The sequence below is a fragment of the Nicotiana attenuata genome, chromosome 2 (assembly GCF_001879085.1).
Source record: "Nicotiana attenuata strain UT chromosome 2, NIATTr2, whole genome shotgun sequence".
Lineage (NCBI taxonomy): Eukaryota > Viridiplantae > Streptophyta > Magnoliopsida > Solanales > Solanaceae > Nicotiana > Nicotiana attenuata.
The window spans coordinates 28940782-28955492 of NC_031990.1; the positions used below are offsets into that span (position 1 = coordinate 28940782).

General features: G+C 34.2%; 2 protein-coding genes and 1 non-coding gene across 5 annotated transcripts; all 3 read left to right on the forward strand.

Annotated features, from left to right (window-relative positions):
- LOC109206238 (exocyst complex component EXO70B1-like) lies at positions 1398–4446 on the forward strand. Of its 2 annotated transcripts, none has more exons than XM_019369051.1 (2): positions 1398–1610; positions 1944–4446. In XM_019369051.1, exon 2 carries the CDS (start codon positions 2084–2086, stop codon positions 4061–4063), a length of 1980 nt encoding a protein of 659 aa, XP_019224596.1. In that variant the 5' UTR covers positions 1398–1610; positions 1944–2083; the 3' UTR covers positions 4064–4446. The 2 variants fall into 2 exon arrangements, with proteins under 2 accessions (XP_019224596.1, XP_019224603.1); XM_019369058.1 differs by having other exon boundaries at positions 1398–1514.
- Positions 11174–13945, forward strand: LOC109206250 (glycine-rich RNA-binding protein 7-like). 2 transcript variants are annotated; one of them, XM_019369066.1, is made up of 5 exons: positions 11174–11273; positions 11693–11836; positions 11915–11992; positions 12444–12550; positions 13075–13945. In XM_019369066.1, the coding sequence occupies exons 2-5, from the start codon at positions 11701–11703 to the stop codon at positions 13696–13698; spliced, it is 945 nt and encodes a 314-aa protein (XP_019224611.1). In that variant the 5' UTR covers positions 11174–11273; positions 11693–11700; the 3' UTR covers positions 13699–13945. The 2 variants fall into 2 exon arrangements, with proteins under 2 accessions (XP_019224611.1, XP_019224617.1); XM_019369072.1 differs by having other exon boundaries at positions 11915–11983.
- Positions 14427–14500, forward strand: TRNAN-GUU. Its single transcript has one exon. It is a non-coding gene; the product is annotated as a tRNA-Asn (tRNA).

Below are 14711 nucleotides of genomic sequence, written 5' to 3' on the forward strand. Positions count from 1 at the left end.
ATATTTATATAAAAAAAAAACTATAAGTCTACTGTTTTCAAAGTTGTGGTCTCGCGACTTTTCTTCCCCCTTTTCGTCCACAATCAAAGTACCTTTTTTTTCTTTTCCAGCAACAATCAAAGTATCTGAATTTTGGTTATCTTGGCTTTTCAGCTTATACCTTCCATGTGTCCCTTTTAACCATTAAAAGCCCAACAACTAACGCTTTCCCATAATATTGTAGTATTAATCTAGAAGCAATTAACAAGACCAAGATTTGACATATAATTTCCACTCTTTACACAATCATCCTAAAGTCTAAGCTCACTTTATTATGAATTTAAGTTAAAATTATTGAAATTTTAATTTTTTAAAATTTTATTGGTTTTTGTAGATTACTTGCTTTTCTTTATACGTTATCAATTTATATTTATTATAAAAAATTATTCTCTCCGATTCACTTTAATTGGTTTTTTGACTGTTTTCACACATATTAAGGAATCCACCTTTTAACGGTAATTATCAATAAAACTGACCATATTAACCTTAATTCGTTGAATAGAATATAATAAATATTCTAGGCTCTTTACTCCAAGGGCAACTTTGAACAAAAAAAAATACTACCTAATTCTTTTTTGATATCTGAAAAAATTATATATTTTTAATCACAAAAAAGACAAAAAAAATCAATTAAAATGGACCGGAGGGAGTACTTGTTATTGACTCTTAGGTAAGTCATACTCCTTATAAGGGTATTATACTAGTCCTTGGGTACGCGCGTTGCGCGTCTATCCCATATAATTAGTAAAAAATTATATCGTTTGTACATGGATGGCAAAACACTTTGAATCATTATTGTATTTATAAGAAAAAGATTGCGCTTAGAAGTCATTTCTAATAATAATCCAAATATTTAAGATAAGAAAAATAAAAGGAGAAGATAAAATGTTAGCTCAAAAAAATTATTTGATTTTTTAAGAACCGTAAATGTTAGCTCAAAAAAATTATTAAAGAGCTTAACTTTGTAAAGCGAAGAATTTAGATACATGGACTTTACTAAATTCTTTGATAATCGCCAAGTCAAATTTAATGTTACAAAACTAACTTTTGTTATTAATATTAAAGGTATTATAAAAATAATTTGTTAGGGCATAAAAGTTTAATAATATTATAGGTTATTTTGATGTTTCACATTCAACTTATGATCTTCACGCTATAATATAATATAGTATGATGATTAGTGCTCTCTAGTTTCATTTTACTATATACTTTGATTAGTTAAAGAAATTGAAATCTTTCTACATCAGAAAACAATTTTTTTAACATTCTTATTTTTCTAATATTAATTGAAAATCGTAAAAATAACAGTTTTACAAGTAAGGACCAATGTCAGGTAAGTTCTCAATATATTCCACGAAAGACTCAAGGTCAAAGCAGAGCACAGCACTGGGCCACTGGCCAAATCCATTCAAAGAAAAAAGAAAGTTATTACTCCAATAAGAAGTAGCGACATGTTGCGCACATACTTTTGGAAGGTCGGTTCTCTGCACAAATTTTCAGCTTCATTTCTCCGAGAAAAACACTAGTATTGAATTTTCATTCTCTGTTTTGAGTCACTTGTGCTAAAAAGGGTCAGTTTCTTTTTATCTCTTCTTTGCTTTGAGTTCCTCTCTCTGCTCATAAATTATATGCTCATAACTGTATATGTGGATCTTGTTTTGCTGATTTCATATTCAAGATTTGAGCTTTGTGCATTTTCAGCTTCCTATGGTTCTTGCATCTGTCCGTTGTATTTGCTGTTTTTAAAATATCCCACTTTAATTTATACCTAAAGTTTGCTACTTTTTGTTTTCTTATAGCCCGCCGCCCCACTTTTTTTAATTTTCTACATCTTTTTGTTTTTCTCTTATATTTTTTCCCTCAAAAAGAATTTGGGTTAACTCTAAAGTAACTGATGTTTGCAGGTAATATTCTCTTTGATATCTTTCTTTGTTGATATCTTTGGTTTCCCCAATTGAATTTGTAAAGAGGTAAAAGTTTTTAAGTTGCAATTTTTACCTGTTTGGGATTAGCCTTGAGCTAATTTTTTTAGCTCTTGGATTATATGGGAGACTGTGAAACTTCAGTCCCCTTAATGGAAGAGGAGGAAAACCTAATAGCTGCTGCTCAGAACATTGTGAAAGCGTTGGGGTCAAATCGGACTTTAACCGATGATGCTAGAAAAATATTGGCTGATTTAGGCACCCAATTGTCTTCCATAACTAGAGTGAGTGAAACCCAAGATGAGGATTCTGGTGATCAAACTGAGGAGCAGTTTATTGAGCTGGAGGAGCAGCTTAATTTAGTTCAGACGAAGGTCATGAATTGGGAGGTGGGTCAGTCAATGATTTGGGATTGTGGCCAAGAAGAAGCATATGAATATTTGAGGTATGTAGATCAAGCTCGAAAATTGATCGAGAGATTGGAGGGTTTGAATGTGGATAAAGGTAGTAGAGAAGACGAGCTTTTGCGTAAGGCTCATGATCTTCTTCAAACAGCAATGAATCGGCTTGAGGAGGACTTTACTCATTTGCTTGTTCAGAACAGGCAGCCTTTTGAGCCTGAGCATATGTCCTTTCGTTCAAGCGAGGATGATACATTAGATGATGGCTCTATTGTGTCTTTTGGGGATGACTCGGTTGAGGATGTGGTTCAAAGAGATAGCATGAGTAGGAGCTTTGAGGAGTACATCATTGAACTTGTGCATCCGGATGTTATTCCTGACTTAAGATGCATTGCCAATTTGATGTTCGATTCAAATTATGGTCGGGAGTGTTCTCAGGCATTTGTCAATGTCAGAAAAGATGCCTTGGACGATTGCCTCTTCATTCTTGAAGTTGAGAAGTTGAGCATTGAGGATGTACTGAAGATGGAATGGAACTCGTTGAACTCCAAAATCAGGAGGTGGATACGGGCTATGAAGATCTTTGTGCGCGTTTATCTTGCCAGTGAAAAGTGGCTAAGTGATCAGATTTTTAGCGAGCTGGAAGCAGTTAGTTCAGTTTGCTTTGCTGAGGCCTCGAAAGCTTCAATCGTACAGCTTCTAAACTTTGGTGAAGCCATAGCTATTGGCCCTCATCAACCGGAGAAGTTGATTCGGATTCTTGACATGTATGAGCTGCTCGCAGATCTTATCCCAGATATTGACGCTATGTACTCTGATGAGGCAGGGTTATGTGTTAGAACGGAGTGCCAGGACATCCTCAGAAGTTTGGGCGATTGCGCAAAGGCAACCTTTCTGGAATTTGAAAATGCTGTTGCTTCCAGCATATCGGCCAACCCTTTCCCGGGTGGTGGAATACACCATCTAACGAGGTACGTTATGAACTACATGAAAACTCTTATCGATTATAGCAAAACGCTTGATGAGCTTCTGAAGGGATACGAGAAGGAAGATTCAGCGGCCATCTTACCACACATGACACCTGATAGAGAAGAAGATAACACGGACAGACACTGTTATATTTCTCCACTGGCTCAACATTTTCGATCCTTCACTTCAATTTTGGAATGCAACCTTGAGGATAAGTCTAGGTTATACAAGGATGATTCACTAGGTCAGCTTTTCTTAATGAATAATATTCATTACATGGCTGAAAAGGTGAAGAATTCCAATCTAAGAACAATACTTGGCGATGATTGGATTCGCAAACATAATTGGAAATTCCAACACCATGCAATGAGCTACGAGAGAGCTACATGGAGCTCTATACTCTCTTTACTCAGAGATGAAGGGCTACAGAATCCAGGCTCGAATTCTATCTCGAGAACTCTTCTCAAAGAGAGACTACTCAGCTTTTATCTCGCATTTGAGGATGTTTACAAGAGCCAGACAGGTTGGTCAATCCCAGATAGTCAACTTCGTGAAGATCTTCGAATATCAACATCACTCAAGGTTATTCAGGCATACAGGACATTTGTTGGAAGACACACAAACCATATAAGTGATAAACACATAAAGTATACTGCGGACGATTTGGAGAACTTCCTTTTGGATCTTTTTGAGGGATCTCCAAGATCGTTGCATGGTTCCCACAGGAAGTGAGCTCAATCCTTATACCTGTTATACATTTAGATATATCTATTTTGGTAACCTAATGTATTCATTTGGTGTCATGTGCAAAATGGTCTGTGACATGTACTTTTGAAATGCATATATTAGGAGTATTTGTTTGTTGTTTGTTGCTTGCTATTATAGTTCCCGGCTGACGACATTGTCACTGTCAAAACCGGCTTGTTTAAGGTTGTCAAAAAGGAGAATGGCAGTAGCTATTTGTTAGCTCTAGTTGGTTCCTGGAAAAGTTGCTTGTGATTGGAGATTTGATATGTTGAATCTTGATTAGCATAGCAACATTCTTTTTAACAAATGGAACCACCTTGTTCACAGATATTATGTTTGATAGAGACCATGTCTCTGTTTGTCCATTAGCTATTGTTTCATAGTCCTGTAAATTTAATCAGAGTTAGCAAACCTTTCCTAATTCAGTAACATATTGCATTCAATGCCTCGTGTTTTCTGGATTGAAGTCCCCCCATGTGCTTGACGGCTACACCATACATCCTAAGTGTGATATATGTTAGTATTTTGTATTCGAAAATATATTCAAAATCAGTAGCAATGGGAAAAGTCAGAAATGTAGAAGAACATAAATGAATTCGAGCCCACTGAATTCACAGTGTTTCCTTAAGGAACTTAATCCCCACATTGATGACCGAACCTTCAACAAAAAATTCATAATTAGTAACAGAATTAATACTTTCAACAAAAACATTAATTCGGATTATACATTCAGCAAGGAAATCATGAATGATAACTTGCAGCTCTTGAACTTGGTAATGACAAGCTTGTTGTCTACCATCTTATAGTCCAAAAACTTGGCTGCAACGAACTTCTTCAGACCGGCATCCTCGGTTTTATACTTCTTTTCAAACGCATCCTGTAGTTCTTTCGAAGTTTCCACATTACTATAGACGTTGTAAAGATCATCCTCCAGTCCACTAAGAATGTAATTTTTGCATAAGAAATCTCAGTGTTTCCATGCTTCAGTCACTATAATACGTTCATTCTCAGGAGTTGATTCCGGCAGAACTGGAACGTCCTCTTTGATGAACTTTTGTAGACTCAAAGTAGTCAAATAAAATAACATCTTTTGTTGCCACCGTTTGAAGTCAATCCCGAAAAACTTTTCAAGCTTTTCCACCAGAGCCGGTGGTGGCACATAACGACTGGAAGAAGCAACATTGCTCGTAGAGCCAACCGCGGGAGTTCATGTTTCTGTCATTTCTGTTAGTCACAAAACAGAAACAAAATTAATTAATGGTGAAGTATTTAAAATTTTCAAACCGAATAACTTTAACAGAAACAAATTAAATACAACGGTGAAAATTTTATTTCTTCAAACCGAATACGAAAGGAGTAGAAAATCCGAAGATTTTAGTCTTCAAACTGAGAGTAGAAATCACTAGGATTTAGTCTCCCACAAACAGAATATAAGATGAATACAGAAAAATAAATTAAGTTCCTTAAGCTTGTTAGTATTCTGCATTCGAAAATATATTCAAAACTAGTAGCAATGGAGAAAATCAGAAATGTAGAAGAACAGAAATGAATCCGAGTCCACTGAATTCACAGTGTTTCCTTAAGGAACTTAATCCCCTCCTAGTACCCGAGGTTTAGGATTATTTCCTCCCAGGATAGAACGGATAACCTCACTGGTGTAGCGGTACTTCAAACCTCAGTGACCAACAAAATCAAAGAACAGAAGTAAATCACACTTACTGCTTTCTTTTATGTTAAACCATACAGAATGAAGAAGGAGAAATCAGAATTTTCGTAAGGAAAATCTAAGGGAATTGTCTGCTTATTTATAGCCAACAAGTTGGGTTTAAATGAAGAGGTGCAACTCTTCAGAAAGTTTGTCATGACTTTCACGTAAAACGGCCATTACGTAAATGGCTATTTACGCAAAATAAAACGAGAATTAAATAATACTACATTACAAATAAATTTGGTCTAAAAAACTAATCAATCAATCATTTGACCGAAGCCGAAGCCGAGCGGCGACAACGACGGCGCAAGGCTTGCCTTCTTCTCAACTCTTTAAGAGCTAGAAGAAGTGCAATTGAATATATACCCATCAAAAGTCTTTTCCTCCTCCAATATGGGACAATGTCCCTTGTCAAGGAGGGAGAATCAAAATTTTATTTTTCCCTCCATTTCTCATTCACCCTCTTTTATAGCCCGTTTGGCCAAGCTTCTAAAATCCGCTTATTTTGAGAAGTACTTTTCTTAAAAGTACTTTTTTTAAAAGTGCTTTTGGTGAGAAGCAGTTTGTGTTTGGCTAATTAATTTGAAAAGCACTTTTGAGCAGTAATTAGTGTTTGGCCAAGCTTTTGAAAACTGCTTCTAAGTGTATTTTTCTCAAAAGTGCTTCTCAGAAAAGTGCTTTTGGAGAGAAGCTACTTTTTTCTGCTTCTCCAAAACTGTTTCTGGTTCTCCTCAAAAGCACTTTTTTTCCTTCCAAAAACTTGGCCAAACACCTCAATTTTTGGCCTAAAAAAAATACTTTTGGCCCCAAAAAAAGCTTGGCCAAACAGGCTATTAAGCTCTAAGAAGCTTAAACCCAACAATATATGGGATTGTTGTCATAATTCATCAAAGCTTACCCATATTAAGTGTTATTTTCAAATTTCCGTCTAGTAAATTAGTCTAGACGAAATAATTTGAATCATCAAATGATCTCATTGTACTAGGGTTATTTAAAACCGAACCGTAACCGTTAACTTAACCGAATCGATGGCTTATTGACTTATTTGTATTGGGGTTATCGGGGTAATGGTTGGTGAACTGATTAAGATTTTATAATTAACGGCTTAACGGTTTGGGGGTGGATTACTCAATTTTATTATCGAATAAGCCGTTAACCCATTAAAAAATTTTATATTACACTTTTACCCTTATGTATATAAAGTACTATTGAAGCCCTAACTGACGTTTTGCCACATGACACTTGTCTAACATCCTTTAGCTTTGGTTGATGCTTCGGACTGATGAATTGATGTTCTTGGACACCAGCTGCATGGGGGTAACACATGTAAAGAACCAATTAAGAGTAATCTAATCACCAAACCAAATAGTTGAAATAAGAACAATGAAGTCGCTAAAAGAGGAGATCGTCATATGGAGTCCCATAATGAAAAGGTATAAAAGCCAGTGAACTATGTAGTTTTGATTGATGAGGCCAATCCATCGTCACATGTCAAATTATACCCACACTAACATATACATATCTTTAATTATGCCCATTAACTATATGCAAATCTACCTCCTCTGAAGACTTCTAAAGGATTTACATATAACACGCCACCTAGATGTACATGCTTGATTGTACATAAGTTTCAAATCAGTTTTTAGTCTTCTCTTTTGTTGACATGAAACAGTTAGCCATGTAGCCAAAAGAAATACTTATAATAAGTGCATTAGTGTAGTACAAACTATAAAGTGTTAACTAATTCTATCATGTAGCAACAGATGTTAACAAGTCTGGTAAACTAAAGTGCAGTACATACTAACGAGGGAGTCGAGTCACTTTATCAAGTTTGGCCGTTTGGTAGTCACAAAACTAGGATTATTCAAAAAAAAATTCTATTCGGTTTAGCCAATAAATCACCCGATAATCGTTAATCCTATACCAATCCGCCGGTTGTCTTATTGGATGGCTAGCGGATTACTAAATTACAATCTGATAAGCCGAACCGTTAAACGTAATTATCCTCATGATCCGCCCGATAAGCACCCCTACACCGTACCATAATATAGTGCAGATCATTTTTTATATTTATTTTCATTAAACAAAATATCAAGATTCAAGAAATGATTTTAACTGAACTAAATTACCATTAGAATAAGATAACACATAATTTAGATTACACGTAAAGCATCAAGGTAACAAATAGAATATATCTATATCTATATTATTATAAAAGCATGAATACGATGTTGGAAGACTAAAATAGCCTTAAAATATAACTATATTATTGGATATAATAGTAATATTGTTATTTTCCTTTTTCTTTTGAGATTAGTTGACTTAGGAGAAAGAACGTGTCTCGGAATTCTATTCTAATTGGTTTATGATTTCAAATTAACTTTTCCATCTTTTAGTTTAAGTAGCATTTGAATCGTTCATTATTAGGAGCAATGTAGCTTCAAAGGGTATAAAATACCGACAATATGAGCGGACAAATGAGAGAATGTAAGACACGGGAATTTAATTAAAGTTTTAATAATGTCTAATTTAATTTCAAGAAATAAAATATCTAGAGTATTAGCCGTCCTATTCACTTTCAAGGGAGAGAAGATAGTACAGAGGAATTAATCAATTTATGTTTCTAATTGGTATATTAATATTGTATTTATGTTTGTATAATAATATAGGCTCTTCTTTTTCTAAATGAATTTGGACAATATAAATACATTCTCAAATTTAATTAGTAATAGGACATTATAATACATTTTCAAATTAAATTAGTAATAGGAATTCTTAAGAAATATATTCTAAAAGTAATGGGATTACGTGACTAAAAATATTTACTTGTTCAATTTTAAATGAATTAGACAGCCGAAAGTAATTATACTAATAGGATTCCTAACATTACAAACATAAAGATCTAAAAGTGAAATGTCATATCAATCTTTTACTCTTTGAAATAAAATTTATGGTGGATAAAATTATAATTACGATTAAATGTTCAAAACAAGATATGAACTAATATTAAGACCTAAATCAACGTATAATAAGTTATTTTTTGTGTTTATACCAAATAACTAAGTCTTTTAATTAATTATTTAGCAAGAGAATCCAATTCAATTTTTTTTAAATTTATTATATGAGTAAAATTCTTATTCAAGTTTAAAAAAATCTTAGGGTATATGAATTTATTCCATAAAAAAAGCGCTAGAACACAAAGTAAAAATGTTAGTATATTATTAAGAATCAAAATGCTACACAATTGTCTGAGGAAGCACAATCAAAGCTACATCCTAAACAAGAACAAACTTTCAAGACTATATTATAAAGAGTCGACTCAGGTATAACGGGATTATTCTTTGTAGATGCCTCCGGCGGAATCGAAGTAATATTTCTATGTCATGCATTACTTGCAAACATCATATTAAGAGGCATGACACTCTTAGCAATAATAGCAAGTGGTGTACCAACGATGATTTTATTGCGAGGCCATCTACTTTGGATTTGATATACATCTTAAAACAACTTAACTAACCATCACAAATATAAGCAGAGCAATGGTGCTAAATTTATAAGGAAAGCAAAATTGATAATATGGGATGAAGCACTTATGGCTAAGTGTCAAACGATCGAAATAATTGCCTGGAGTTCTCTCTCTCTCTCTCTCTCTCTCTCTCTCTCTCTCTATATATATATATATATATATATTGAATACTAACGAACCATTTGGCGAAAATTAATAGTTTGAGAGGTGATTTCTGTCAAGTATTATCAGTAGTTCCAAAATCGATAAAAGCATAGACTGTAAAAGCTAGCTTGCCAAAGTTTTACTTCTGGCCCGTACGAAAAAGATTCTACTTACAAGAAATATAAAGTAAGAACAAATCATATTCAATGTCTACTTGCTTTGTGTCGAAAACGAAGAAGAGCATCCAATAAAAGATGATTTGGTTCTTCCTAAAAACTTGATTTTCAATCGTAATGGTAATGGTAGTGCATTTAATAAGAGAAATGTTTCTATCACTAGATTAAATGCAATCTGTGCAAATCGCATGATAGAATTAAAAAGATATCTTATCTAGCACAAATGAATATGTTGATCAACTAAATAAATGATTGATTGCCAAATTTTATTGTAAAAAAAATGTTTTTCAGTTTTTGACTCAGCAAAAAATGATAACAATAATTATTACCAAGAAGAATATTTAAATACTTTAATACCAAATGGCCTTCTACCATACATGTTTGTTGTCAAGTTTCTTATTTCTTATGTATGTTAGTATCACCATATATATAATAGACTAAGTTAAAATTTATTTTCCATTGTATATAGGTTAACTTTGAAGAAAAATATGCCCATCATGCTACTGAAAGACTTAGATACGACGAATAGCTTATGCAATAGTACACAGATGGTATATAGAAGTTTTGACAAAAATTATGATACTGGTTAATGTGTTTCTAAGTATATTCTTATCTGTGAATTAAACTTTAGTCTTCCGAAATTAAGGAATATCCTTTTGAATTTGTGTGAAAATAATTTTTAGTATGTTTATGTTTTGCAAATATAATAAATAAAGTAAAAGGACAAACATCCTAAATATTGGACTATATTTAACACAATATATATGTTGTACTTTCAAGCGGGATATTAAGATCGACAACAAGAGTTCTGGTTAAGGCAGAGCAACAAACGCATTAGGAGGAAACATACACAAAAAAATATTGTTCACAAAAAAGTGTTCGTTAAGATACCATCACATTAAATAGTTTTAAACTATAATATATAATTATGTAACTAACATGACAAAATTACATTTGTGTAAGTTTTATTTTAAATTCATGTATTATGCTAATGTAATTATATTTTTTGGCATTTCGATGATTGTTGTATTATTATAAAATTTCTCACATTAATAAAATTTTATTGTTCTTTTATATAAATAAATCTTTAAATCATCACGTACCGTTATTAACGTGCAACGCACGTTCATAGATACTAGTAATACTAAAAGAGTCCAGCCTTCCATCACTATCAGATTTGACAAATATTTTGTCTCAATAAAATACCCAAAAATGATTTGTAAAATTATTTTTATCTAATTACCTACACCAAATGACCAAACCGGGCCTATTAGTATACTAACCAAGTCAATACAACTAATGGTGTATGACTATTGAATAGGGTGCATAAAATATCTTTTCAGTTTAAACAATTGCCCTACAAAAAATCCTTTTTTTTTTTTTTTGGCCTTTTGGTTAAAATGAAAAATATAAAAAAGAAACAGAAAAATGTCCCATAAAAAGAAAAATCACGAACCGAAGTTCCGTTGACCACCGCGCCATACTATAATTCTATTTCATCCAACGGCCAAGAATGAGCAAGTTGTAATCGAAGGCCCAGATATTTTTGGGCTATTTATTGAAGTTAGCCTTCATCTTCTAAAACCCTTCGGTGGGGATAGCGAACGAAGAAGTGTGCTTCTGTGCATCATTCCAGCAAAGGTAAGTTTTTTCTGCTTCCTTCAGTTAATATTATAGTACTCGTCAGCTTGGTCTTTAACGAATTAATTGTTCAGATTTTTAGAATTTCTATCTGTTTCTTTTGTTGTACTGCTTCTTTAGCTTTTATAAGATTAGGGTTTTTACCGTTTTTGATATGTGTTGCGTGATCACGATTGCTATAACAAATTCGTGGTGTTTTTTGGATGTTTTGGATTCTTTTATTTTATGCCCGCATATCGTACGGCAAATATCGAGCATAGATGTAAATGAGCTCAGAAAAGTATCTTTTTTGACTTTTAATTGATGCTTCTAGTATTGATCATTGAAAGGAAAAAGGATCTTTTTTTAATATGGGTCTGTAATGTTTATTTTTAGATTGAATTTGTGATGCTGACTCTATACTCTTTTGTTTTTACTAGGTTTAAAGATGGCTTTTTTCAATAGAGTTGGGAGTATTCTTAAACAGAGTGTAAGCAAACACTCAAACTTGGAACTCTCTCCCTCAAATGCGTCGCTTTTCCAGGCTATAAGAAGCATGTCTTCGTCTAAGCTTTTTGTTGGGGGTGAGAGGATCTTGTCTTTGTGCTATTGATTTTTCAACTTCTTGTGGTTACTCTATAACGGCTTATTGTCCCCTACAGGTCTCTCATATGGCACTGATGAGAGCTCTCTGAAGGAGGCATTTTCCCAATACGGTGATGTGATCGAAGGTACTAGAGGTTATTATTCTGCATTGGTCGATTTAAATTTTAGTAATGCACTGTATTTAAAAAACAAGGAACCACTGTATAGTTGCAGCATTAGCTAATACCAAAAGATCACAAGAAGCAGAATAATGCTGCCGTGATCACCAACAGAAGCGCTCACAGAAGATCACATTTGTTAAGGGATAGTGAATATGCGGAATACACAATTCTCTTTCATTGTTTTGAAATTAGTTATGAAGTTGGAGTTCAATTTTTTATTGATGAAACAAGAAGTGTTTGGTCTGAATTGGACATGTTTCCTTATCAATTTAGTTCTTGGTGAAACTATAAACTCGATGGTGAAATGACCTATGAGACAGATTCGTGTATGCTGCATCTCTGAAATTTCTTCCTGAAGCTGGCTTCTTTTGCTGTGTGTTGTTTAGTTGAACTTTGAAATAAACTATTTGCTCTTCCTTTGCAGCTAGAGTTATTATGGATCGTGATACTGGGAGGTCCAGAGGTTTTGGTTTTATCAGTTTTCCATCAAGTGAAGAAGCAGCAAGTGCATTGCAGGCCATGGATGGCCAGGTATGATGATACTTCTAGTTGGAAAATTATGCTTGTGAACACAAATTGCATAGGTTTTAATCAATATCCAAAAACTAGAGAACTTGAATAGACCAAAATATGGATTTCATAGGAAAGGGACACTTTTTACGTGTAATACATAGTTCAGAGGACAACATTTCACCCAGAACTTTAGTTACCAAATTCCTATGTGACGACACTTTGTACCTTAACACCTTTCATCTTGTTTATTCAATTCATGGGGTAATTCTCATTATCAATTTTACATAGTAAGGTTATTTGTAGAGAGAGAGAGAGAGAGAGAGAGAGAGAGAGTCCTCTAGCAAATCGTACCGCTTGTATTTTGGCTCGCTTGAATATACTTACAACTTACCTTTTACCCCTCTCCCACCGTACCTCGTGTCAAATTCCATCTTGTGTTGGCCAATATCTGTGATATTGCCTGCAATAAATGTTGTCACAGGTCAATTTTGTAATTTTTTGTAATTGTGTCAAGGTAATTTATGCTGTGTAAACTTTTTCAGGATCTTCATGGAAGACGGATAAGGGTGAATTATGCCACAGAAAAGCCTCGTACTGGATTTGGAGGTGGCTATGGTGGAGGTGGTGGTGGATTTAACTACGGTAGTGAAGGTGGAAATTTTGCAGGTGGTGGAGGTTATGCAGCCAGCAATTATGGAAGTGGAGGAGGTGGCTATGGTAACAGTACTGGCTTTAACTATGGTGGGGAAGGTGGAAATTCTGCAGGCGCTGGAGGTTACCCAACCAGCAATTACGGTGGTGGATTTTCTGGCGGTAACAGTTCTGCTGGTGGATACGGTAGTTATGGAGGTGGCACTAACTATGGAAATGACAACAGCTCTCCTGTTGAGGGTGGTAACTACGGCGGAGGTGTTGGGTATGGCAGTGGTAACTATGGAAACACTCCGAACAGCAATTATTCCAGTCAAGGCAATAACTTTTCAGGTGGTTATGACGGTGGAAACAGTGGAAATGGCTTTGGTGAGAGCCCCGGAGCATCATTTAATGGAGGTCAAGAACAGGTCAGTGTAGATCAAGGGACTCAACCTATAAATGAAGATATTGGACAGGAGACATCAGAAGGAAATTATGATGAGCCAAAGGATTTCGCCAATACTAGGGGTTGAAAAGAAAGTGCTTGGCGTCTATTGTGTTTGAGGGACTTGCTTCAAGAGAATGTCTAGGATATATGTTTTGAGTCATGCGTGAATAAAATGTCATCCATTTCTAACAGTGTTCATGTGTTGATTACACTTGTCTAGTTTTATGAATTTGTAGGCTTAAATATTTCTTCTCTTCACCTTTCTTATTTCGTCAATGGCTCTCTTTTTCTCCGTATTAATAATATACTCATATTGTTATATTGTTGATGAATTGATCATGCCCAATTCAATTGAAATAGAAATATGCGTATTACAAATACTATTAGCAATATCTGTATGAAGGGCGAACGAATGAGAAAATCGTCCTTTGAACTGTTATTCTTTTATTTTAACGTTATCGTATTATTTGTAGTAATTCATTTCTAGCGAGTTGGTAATACAATTGTAAAAAAGTGCAAAAATTACTTTTCATTTTCAGAATAATGGTATTTCATTAGTTCAGTAGAGGAAACCAACCAGCCAATTCCAAAACTTCGTACAAACATACATTTCAGTCTTTTATCGTCACCAGAGATTCAGAAGTTATGGGGTTTCTGTAGTATCTTTTAAACAGCACAAAATGGTTTTGGAGCTGCTACTACATCTGACCGGCCTTTGAAATACCCATACTGCATCAGCAATAACACCGAAGTCTGGAGTGGACTACTTGTACAATACGATTTGATTAAATGAAATATGAATTATAACAGCAAGCTGGAATAGCTCAGTTGGTTAGAGCGTGTGGCTGTTAACCACAAGGTCGGAGGTTCAAGCCCTCCTTCTAGCGTTCTTTAATTATTTTGCCTCCTTTTTTTATTTTTTTGCTTGGGCGCATTGTCGTACAGTCAACCCTCTCTATAACAATCTCGTTTGTTCCGATATCTTTTTACTTTTATAGTAAATGGCTATTGTACACCGATAACAATATTTAGTGTTTAAATATTTTTTATAGATAAAAATTATTCAAAAATCAATTAATTTCCCTTTTAATGTTACAT